The 10,635-nt window shown below is 44.9% G+C and overlaps 1 protein-coding gene across 2 annotated transcripts; it reads left to right on the top strand.

Annotated features, from left to right (window-relative positions):
• Positions 1-1,082: 1,082 nt before the first annotated feature.
• LOC119387633 (reticulophagy regulator 3) lies at positions 1,083-10,635 on the top strand (the record flags this gene model as incomplete). 2 transcript variants are annotated; one of them, XM_037655089.2, is given in 4 exon segments in its annotated part: positions 1,083-1,286; positions 5,198-5,527; positions 9,876-9,957; positions 10,398-10,635. In XM_037655089.2, coding segments are annotated over 3 exon segments (599 nt in total), but the record flags the coding sequence as incomplete, so codon positions are not given.

Genomic DNA, 10,635 nt, shown 5'->3' with positions numbered 1-10,635 from the left:
TTGCTATTCGATTCGATTCGCACTGAAATTTTACTATTCGAACTATTCGAACTTGCCAAAGACAAATGCAGGCAACGTCCGGTTGAAAGTGACCCCTTCAGATTTTCAATATGCTTCACCTCATTACACTCTCGTATTGCGGCAAAGCTGCCTTTCAAGCTCCGTTACGGTCGAACTTGGGCAAGAGACAGTCAACGTCTGATTGAAAGTGGTCCCTAGATTTTCAATATGTTTCACCTCCTCACACCCCCGTATTGCGGCAAAGCTGCCTTTCAAGGTCCGTTACGGTCGAACTTAGCCAAGAGACGGTCAACGTCCGATTGGAAGTGGTCCTTAGATTTTTAATATGCTTCACCTCACTACACCCCCGTAGTGCGGCAAAGCTGCCTTTCAAGCTCCGCTACGGTCGCAAATGTATTAACTCAAGAAAACGCTGGTTCCAATATGGAGATGAAAGATGTGGCAGAGTTGGGGGCTCAATTAATGCTGTTTTGGACCTGAAATTTAGGCAGGAAATCCGAAAAATCGGACGCCGAAGCTTTTTAGCATCCAAAATTTCAGATGTTCTTATATATCGACGTCTACGAGGCAGATTTGGAACTCCAGACTTGAAGAGAGCACACCCTTGTCTGCCACATCAGTTGGCCTTCCACAGAAGTTGAAAGAGAAGGAGAGGCTGAGGAAATGGCATCTCTGCCTATCACGTGTAAAGTGTCGTCGGCAACACTTTGGTTGCACCAAATCATGTACATAAATAGAATTCGGCCTCTACAATGCCTCATTCTTGATAAGAAAGACAACTATGAAATATGACCCCACCAGCGCTTCATCAACCTAGCGAAAAGAAACACTTTCATGTTGCTATCTCACAAGAACATACTTAGGGATTCTCTGCAACTTTTTCTGTAATTTCACTTCGAATTATTCGAAAAATGTTTGAGAAATATTCGAAAATTATTCGAAATTATTCGATTCGATTCGCACTCAATCTTTATTATTCGAATTCGCTTCGCACCCAAAATTTTGCTATTCGCACAGCTCTAATTTTAACACCACTCTTGCACCCTTCCTGTGTTCTTCAGGTGATGGTGGTGGGGAGGGTTCTGTTCCCACTAACAACGAAGAAGAGAAAGACGAGCTGGAGGAGTTCCTACCCAAGATGGACGAAAAGGTTTTGGCAAAGCAGCTCAGCCTGTCTCTCGAGTCTGACACGAGGTCGAGCACGCTCAGCGACACATCACTTCTGCCTCAAGAACTTGCCACCACACCACCTCTTGATTCCCTGGGTTGGTGTCTTATCCTTCACTAACGCCTTCCATGCTATGTATGAGCAGAGTTTGTCCTTGTTTCTGGTGAAAGTGGCCTAATAGAAGTTTGGCATGTCAACAGTACTTTTTATTTTATAACAGCATTGAGCTACAGAAAATGTCGCTAAAAAAATTTTTGAAGTCAGCTACACAGAAGTGAAAGATTTTGCAATGCAGTGTCAATGTGTTGCTCCTATGCTAATCGCATTAACGTCAATACTTATGCAGCTGTGGCGAAAGCACGTAAATGTAGCAAACAAGAAGCCAGGCCTCTATGCATCGCTTCACATGTAGAAGTTTGCTTTGATGAATGACCACACTGTCACCCCACGTAGCAGAGATATTCGCTTAGGTGCTCCAAAATATTTTGTGCACAAGTGTTCCTTTGTGTGACATTATTGTTGCTGGGACTTGGGACAACTAGTATACCATACTCCGTTTCACACATCAGGTGCAACGATGTGGAAGCTATGCAAGAAGTCCGGCCAGCAAAATGTGTAAATCCACGTGTCTTCTGCTTGGCCTCCGCGATCAGTTCCGGCTGCGCGCTGCCAGTGCTAATCGCGGAGGCCATGACACAAAAAAAGAAAGAGACGCTGAGCGATCCAGAACAAACTATCGACAACAGTGTAAATAATGGGGTTCGTTTATTTCTTGGACACATATCACCTTCTTTTATTACACGGCCCATGAACGAAAACAAACCACATTACGGGTGGTAAATTCACTGTACTATTAAATTCACTGTACTGGTAAATTCACTGTACATCTACAGCAAGAAGTCTCGCTAGCTTCCGTAGCGTTGCACCTGATGTATGAAACGGAGTACAGTCGAATGCCGCTTCAACGAAATTTCCGGTACAATGAAGAATTCTCGGTTCCCCGTCAACAGTCCATAGTACAGTCAAATCTCGTTACAACGAACACCACATTAACGAACATTTCAAATTAACGAACTTTTAAGAAATCCCGTGCCGACTGCTTATAGTTTCAATGTAAAAATATTTCACAACTACGAACTTCAGAATAACGAACATTTCAGAATAACGATCGTTATTTAATTCCCGTGTAATCTTAACAACACCTCAGTACTACGAACTTATATCCCGAAATGCGAGGATTCTTAGATTTCAGTGTATCGGTCATGGCAGTCGGAGCTGTAAGGTAGCAGACGACGCAGCGCGAAGAGCGGACGCCCTCCCGCTAAAACCTTAGATGGCACGGGAGGAGAAAGACGCGGGCGGAGAACTTTTTTTTTCCCTTCGTTGCGGAGGCGACAACGCATCAGGTTTTGTAAAGGCCCAACCGCATGCATAGCACGCGAATTTCGAGCGAAGGCGACTGCGACAAACGGGCTCCGTCGCGCTGCTCGATTGAAAACTATTGCGCGCACGCAGGCAAATTACGAAAAAGAATTACAGAGTAGATGAATGACAACTTGCCAAATTTATTATTGTCTTGTTTGAGATAAAGATGCCATAAAAGCGTTTCGGGACTTCCTTTTTTCGCAATCTTATGTTTAACCGCGGCAGTAGTATCTGCTGTGATCCCATGGGGCGCCCGGAAGCGTACGCTGCCTACGCTACGTCGCACTTTGCAAACTGCGTTATGTTGGGGTTAGTCCACGAGGCACATCTCCACAACGTTTCCTCTTGCTGTCATAGAACGTTTAAGAAAAGCCGCAGCGCCTCACATCGTTGCTTCGCAGGGAGAAGGGCTACCTCACACAACGACGATGTTGACATTGCAGCAAGCTACCACCAATGCAGCAAGCTACCACCGAAACATAAAAACGAACCATCGATCATAAATAACGACAAAATACGGCCGCTGCCTCGCTCTCCGCGTGAGATGGGGCTGTAAATAAGGTAGTCTATAACTTGCATTCCCTGAAGTACACGCCGATTGGAAGCATCACGAGCAAATTGCAACAGAAGCAAGGGTAGAAGATGCTGCCATGTTGTTGGATATCGTCATGCTCACTTCCGGGCGACAAGCGATGTTTTCTGGCTTTCCAGAAACCTGGGATGCTATCGCGGAACGATTCTATTTCAGATTGCAATGCCTTTCGTGCTTTTCGCGCTTGGCCAGTGGTCAGAACGACGGTCCGTCCGCGTTATCAGCGCGATCAGCCAGCCGTGTGGAATCGGAAATAGCATCGTTTCGCGATTACACCCCTGCGACAAGCGACGGCGATGGATGGCCCTAGAGTTACTGTATATGCTACCTAAAGGTAGCATATACAGTAACTCTAGATGGCCCTCCGCGACAGCAAATCCTGTCGGCCGTCGCTCAAAACTCGCGTGCATGCAGTTGGGCATTAAAGGATTGCAGCGATGACATGGACGACGATGTCACGGTAGCACCCGAAGATCGCGACGAGTCTGTGTCGGCCACAGATGCGTTGGACTACTTGAGGAAACTCCGCATATTCATAGAAAAAAGCGGAACAGCGACTGAAGCGGCGGATAAAAATGCGGACGGTCTAGAATCGTTCGTGACGCAGAGTTTGTGCTGCACCCGTCAAAAAAACGATCACGGACTATTTCAAATAAACGTGCCTTGTCTGACGTTCACGTGTGCATTGTTGTGAGAAACGAGTTCAAGGACGTACCGTTGCAAAGGTAGGACGTTTGCGTTACTGAAATTCTATTGTTATGGTAAATTTTTGGGCTTTCATTATAACGACCTTTCAGAATAACGAACATTTTTCCGCGGTCCCCTGAAGTTCGTTATACCGAGATTTCACTGTAGTCAATGCATAAATATGCTTGCCACAATGAACACTTTTTCTGCTGCTGTTCCGCTTCAACGAAATTTGACAATGCAATTCCGGGCACAAAAATTTGATTTGCCGTGCAATAAACACAATCTCGAACATTTTGGTGCATTTTAAAACATAAAAATACGTCTACAAAGTCTAAATTGCGTGTTGGCATCACCAGAAACAGCTGCTGTTCACTGAACATGGGGGCCGCCATTGCTTGATAGCGACGGCGATCAGACTGCCCTGCTTTCTCAACTGGCTTGAGTTGCTTCTTAGTCACAGACAATCCGAAGCCAAAGCTCAGTTGTCCTGCCCACGCTGGCGTGCAATCGCGGAACGGTTCCTTTTCCGATACCTTTCTGTTTCCAATACGTTTCGTGCTTTTCGCACTTGGCCAGTGGTCAGAGCGACGGTACATTCGCGTATCAATGCGAGCAGCCCTGGGGTGCAATCGCAGAACGATGCCTTTTTCAGTGCCAATGCTTTTCGCGCTTGGCCAGTGCGACCGGTGGTCGGAGCAACAATTCGTCCTCGTTATCAACGTGATCAGTCAGCCGCGAGTGAAGGATGATAATAATAGCATAGAATAAGGTGTAAGTCATCGCTCTGCGATAGCACGCCTGCATCTCGGCGTTGTTGGATACCTTGTCGGCGAATAGCTAGTGTTAGCGTACTAGTGCAACTGTGCAGTTTGTGTTGCACGCCCGTGCCTCTGTTTGGTTTGTTCACGGAAGCCGTTGTTTCGGCGTTCTTTTCAACCTGGCGTCGCTATGCGTATATGAGAATCGCGTCATGACGCTGCTGGGGAAACAAAGGAAGCAGCCGACACTTTTTGAATTTTGGATATAAAAGTTTCTCTGTTCTACTAGCTCAGGTCAGCTATATTTTTTTCGATTTCACTACAACGAAATGCTCGCTTCAACGAAGTTTTCCCGAGCACCGTCAATTTCGTTGTAGCGGGGTTTGACTGTATAGTGTGTCCCTTCTTTGCCTCAGTCCTCGTTCATTTCGCACTGAACCATTCAACATGTTTAACCACATCCCACTCGCCCAAATGTCAGTTCTTCTGTAGCAAACTCTAATTTTCAAGCAACAGGTAAAGTTTCGACTCCGTTCATTGCAGATGAAGAGGCTCACTTCTACGAAGGTATGGGCAGCCTTCCAGACTATGACGAAGAGACAGACCTGGACAGCTTTCTGCCCGACGCAACGACCATGCCATCGCTGAGTGAAGTGTGCGACTCCGATGAATTCCTTCCCCCTGTGGCCTCTGCGTTGTCAGCGCCCATGCATTTTTCAAGCTCACACTTCAAGATGGACAGCTCCGACTCTGAGGGCGACGACACACTCGTCAAAGCACTAACCTCATCGCGGCGGCCCGCCCGACAGCCCGAGGCATCCAAGTCACGCCCACTCGCCGTTGGTCCTCGCACCTCCCGACACAGCTCCCAAGGTAGTGACATTGACATTGAAGAATACGAGGTGGTGGATGAGCAGGAGCTTCCACATTTGTGATAATAAACCCACTCACTGCGCGCGCGTGTGTGCACCCTCTGTGATGCTCCGTGCATGCCATGGAGGGGTGGCTTCTTTCTCTTTTCTTTTCACGACTGTTCACCTGATTGCTTTGTACATTATTTTCTTGCCTTTTCTTTGTGTTTCTTTTTCTCAACACCTTGTATTCCTAGCTCATAGTCTTCAGTGCAAGCCCTTTTGTTTTGCTTGTAAACAAGTGCATGGCAGCTGTACTGTGTTATTAGTGCTCTGGTCCGATTGCATGTTACAGCAGCTGCAGCAAGCATGAGTTGCCGTTGAATGCTGGCAGCGTCAGCCTTTGTACCTGCATCGAGCTGATAACCGGGGACATTTGTCTCCAGAGCTCACCTTGACAATATTTTCTGAACATCTCTACAAAGCAATCTGCATGCAGCTGTCAACCTGATAGCAAAATCAAAATTTAAGGTAAGGAGAAACTTCTCTTTATTTTTTTTTATACTATGTGTCAGTTATGACTCTATGCATACTTTTGGCCCCAAGCAATTGGAGTTTGTTTTGAGATTTCAGCTTTTGTACATCTGCCCGAGAGGCACTGTGGGTTCATCTTGCTTTCTATTAATTGGCATTATTACGACTTACTGAGAAATCCTTGAGAGCTTTTGAGGTGACACACTTCATCGGTCTTTTAATAGTACCTGTACATATAAGCAAGCATCATCATGTGGTTTCACTGGATTGCAACATAGCACACACGTTCTGGGTAGCCACCCTAACCTCATTGCTGAAGCGATGCAGTATCGCTGCTTAAATGTGTCATGAAATCCATGTGCTCCCTTCTCGATAACACCAATTTCATGATTCCAGTCACTTGGAGTACAGTCGAACCCGGGTATATCGAACTCGCCAAAAAACGTTTATTAGTTCGATATATGGCATAATTCGATATAGGCCCGCTATAGAATGTGATGACACAAAGGCACATACCTATAAGAAAAGTACTCCCTACTCTGGAACAAAATAGTCCTGGATTTTCTTCTGTTTCAACGACTTCGCTGCCTGCGACAGCACGCACGCCTCCACGTTGTCCAACGAGTCGGAGCAGCCTTCCATATTCACGCAATAGCGCCGGACCAACGCAAGTGCACTAATCACTTCGGAGGATGTAGGCAACGGGCCATCGTCAATTTCCTTATTGCTGTCGCTTTGGCTCGTGGTCGGCACGACGTCTGCAACGTAGTCCTCATCTTGTAGCTGGCCCATGATGGCGACATCATCGTCCGCACTGACGAACTCGTCGAATGTCGATCCGTACGTGGCGGCGACGTCAGACTTCTCACCGCGCTCGACTCGATTTATGATTTCGAGTTTCGCGGCGAACGGCAAAGTCTGCCTCTTTGCAGAAGCCATGATGACAGCGCGCCAAGAAAGTTCACAGAGCGCTAACAGGCAACACCACCAGCACGGACCACGCTGAATGAGGACTCGAAGAAAAGAGCCAGCAGCAGGCACGCAAGCATAAAGAAAAAATGGCGCTCCCCTGTACCGCCTCCGCGCCTCGGAGAAAGCACGACGGCCTCTGATTGGCTGTAAGCGCTGCAAGCAGGCCAGGATCATTTTTTGTAGGGGGGTGTTCGCCTATGCACAGCTGGGTCTAAACCACTTTTTTAGGGTGGCGCCGGCAGTTTTCCCCGCCACCGCGAGGGAAAGCCAACTTGCTGGGGCACTTTTGAGGCACATGGAGTTTGATATATCGGTTGTCGTTGCTGTTTTCGTTCAATGTAACAGTAACTTTTGCTATATATTCTCAATGTAAATATACTGTGTTTAGAAACTGTTCGATATACGGGATAATATGGTATAAACAGGGTTCGATATAGTCGGGCTTGACTGTATGCAACTCTAGAGTGTGACAGTTTTAATGGTACAATAGTTGGGGCTATGCAGTTGGATAAGGTCTTGTGACCTTGAAGCGTAGTACACTGAATGTTGAGAAACTCCCCATGTCATAGACGAGATGAAAATTTTTGTGTGCAGCACGTTCTTTTCTGTTGTAGTCCCACATCAATTGTTGCAGTCGGTATATTATAAGCATGCTCAGTCACTATAGGTAAAAGAAATTTTCTTAATGTTTATTTAGTACTGTTAGAGTGTGTCTGCTGAACAAGAAGGAATGCACTGTATGGCACTGTTTGCTGCATATATGCAACACATGTATGTATTGATGGTTCTTGTGTGCATGGAAATTGTACTAACGTTTCCCTGAAGCCCCTTGATTTACGTGTCTGTTTGTGTTTCAATGGAGCATGAGCATGATTCACTACTTGCATGTAAACGGTGCCTTCACGATTCGTTTTTTTTTATTGGCAAGTTAGGAGCACCACTACAAGTGGTTTTATCAGGGAGTGGCACTCATCAGTGCCGTTCTGCCCAATGTCAGAGAACCTTTTTTGTGCTTGTGTGTATGTCCATATTGAGATTAAGATCAGTGATGTGCGTTCTTGCTGTCTCTTTAGACCACACATGTGTGCAGAGTTTATACCAGAAAGTGGGACTCCCGTCACGTATGCAAGTTTTCCCACTTTTTTTTTTTTTTTTGTCACATTAGTATTCATGAGAGAACAGCTTTCGCACTACAAGAAACTTTAGAAGAAAGCGTAGATGTCAGCAGCAGATGATTAGTTTAATTATAGAGTGAAGAAGGGTCACATATTGAACATGTCACCACTTAGCAGACACCCAATTATGTACACATGTAATGCGGTATTTTGAGGCCTAGAAACCTGAAGATTAGAGCACATGGCATAGCCATAGTCATTTCAACATTTGTCTAGTATTTGTGTTCCTTCATTTTTGGTCAGCATCTTTGAACCATAGCTGTCTTGTCATAACACCCTCCTCCCCCCCTTTCTTTTTTTTCAACAGGGAAAGAGGTACATATAGCTTCGTGTTCGCAACAGTAAATTATTCTGATTTCATGTTAGCTGTTTTACCAGAGTAATGTTGTGGTTCCTCACGCTATATTCTTTGTTTCTTTTTGGAAAGCTTTACTAGTACGGTGCATTTGTTGGCATCAATGCCACTTCGCCACATTTATAAGTGAGAACGCTGTAGCCCTAAGGCAACCACACTACACACATCCCAGGGTAACTTTCAACAAGCTAGAGCTGCTATGTTTTGTTATTGTTGTTTACTTTTCTTGAGTTTTTAGCACTGAGAGCTGTGATTTTATATTTTATATGTGTAACCCATCATGCTAGCCAGCACCTGACCTTTCATAGAAGGTTGTTGGGAATCGGTGGCAGCAAGTTATTGTTTGCAACAATTTGTTTTACGAATGCTTGCGGTATCACTACTAGCTTGTTTTCGCTTCGAGGTTAATACTGTCAGGACTTGCAGGTTGTGGCTTTTTTTTTTTTTAGAGCTAAGTTGTTCACGCTTACTGTGTGCATTTCATCACGCCATCACACACACCTTTGAAAAAAAAAAAAAACATTTCAGTACAGCTCACACTGTAACCAGTTTATTTAGGTGCCATGGCAGTATTACTTTCACAGAGTCGAGACATATAGAACATTCTGCAGAAGCTTTTCTGCCTTGCATTCAAAATTCAAAGTGGTTAATACAAATGTGGCTTTAAGAATGCCAATCATTTAACAGCCCATGAGTTTCGTCTTCAACTTTGTAAGTGTTGTGAACAAACGTTTTGATAACACACATATTGATGTATGGCTGCCTACATTTCTGTCTGGAGCGCTTGAGGGGCTAGACATTCAAAACGAAACGTATGCTTCACTTTACAATCAAGGTAGACTAGAATGCAAGGCAGAAAAAGCTTGCAGAGCCTCATCATCTATGCCTGTGTGCTCGGTGGCACTGACAGCAAATGCCTGCAAATTTGAGTCGTTTTCTTTAATCCCCTGCATGATCTATGGAATGCAAAATACTTCAACAACCTGTCACAACAAAAATTGAATTCAGTTACAGTCACATTCCGTTTTAATGTTTCTTTTCCAGATATTTTGCTTTTGGTAACACCCCCCCCAAAAAAAACATGATCTCTGTTTAGAAATCTAGTTTTGTAATTGCACACGTATCATGACAAACAAATGTTTTGCAAAAAGAACACTTGAACACAGTCTGACTCTCAGTTCCTGTAGTTGCTTTTCGAATATGTATAGGTGAAGTGAAGGTCACATGGATGTTAGTCGAAAAGGTTTGTGATGCATTTCGTGTGAGTGCTGTCATATTGCTGTTTGCTGTGTAGCTGTAACGTGGGCATTTGTATTCTGCTGTCTTTTTCAAAGTGTCACAAAGTGAAAACGTTCCTTCGTGCACGAGAACTGGCGATGTGCGTCGGGACCTTCAATAACCCAAAGAACAGATTGTGTGAGTTGCCTTGATACCATATTTTTTTCTGTACATTTTCTCCTCCCCCACCTCCTCACCCTCCCCCGCCCCCGCCTTTTTTTTTCCCCTGCATTTCTATTGTACTAATGACAATTAGCACATAAACATGTTGCACCTTGTCTTAGTAAGAATGTGCTAGTGATCGCTGTCATTTACATCTTGTCTGTGGTTGTACTTTTATGCACTTGTTGTGATGAGTTTCTTTACCAACCTCAAAACTGCACAGTCACTGTTTTTTATTTTTATCACACCCGTATGCTAGTCGCAACTTGGGCCTGCATGTGCACTTGCACATGGTAAAGTGTCACAGTAGACCTGCCATGTTTTTTAGCTGAATCAAAATTTTTTTTGCTGCGAAATTACTCCCTCTTTGTCCTCTGTCAATCAAGAATCTCATATTCGACTCTCTTGTGCAATAGCCCCCACAAAGCCCTCCTGGTCGAAGTGTAGCAAGCAACCAGCACCACCTGCAGGATTCTTGGAAAAAAATTTTGGCCCTCCTACAGTTTTGGTGCAGGATTCGGTTGCAGTATCCATCAATGTGTGGATGTTTTGTAAGATTACGGCAAACCAGGCATCGTAGTGATACCAGCACAGACCTATATTTGAGTGCCTTGTACATAAGTGAACAATAAAAAGAAGTATTTCAAAATTTGT

This window comes from Rhipicephalus sanguineus, chromosome 3 (assembly GCF_013339695.2).
Source record: "Rhipicephalus sanguineus isolate Rsan-2018 chromosome 3, BIME_Rsan_1.4, whole genome shotgun sequence".
In the NCBI taxonomy this organism is placed as follows: Eukaryota; Metazoa; Arthropoda; class Arachnida; order Ixodida; family Ixodidae; genus Rhipicephalus; species Rhipicephalus sanguineus.
The sequence above is the reverse complement of the archived record's forward strand: the minus strand, read 5'-3'. Positions and strand labels throughout refer to the sequence as shown.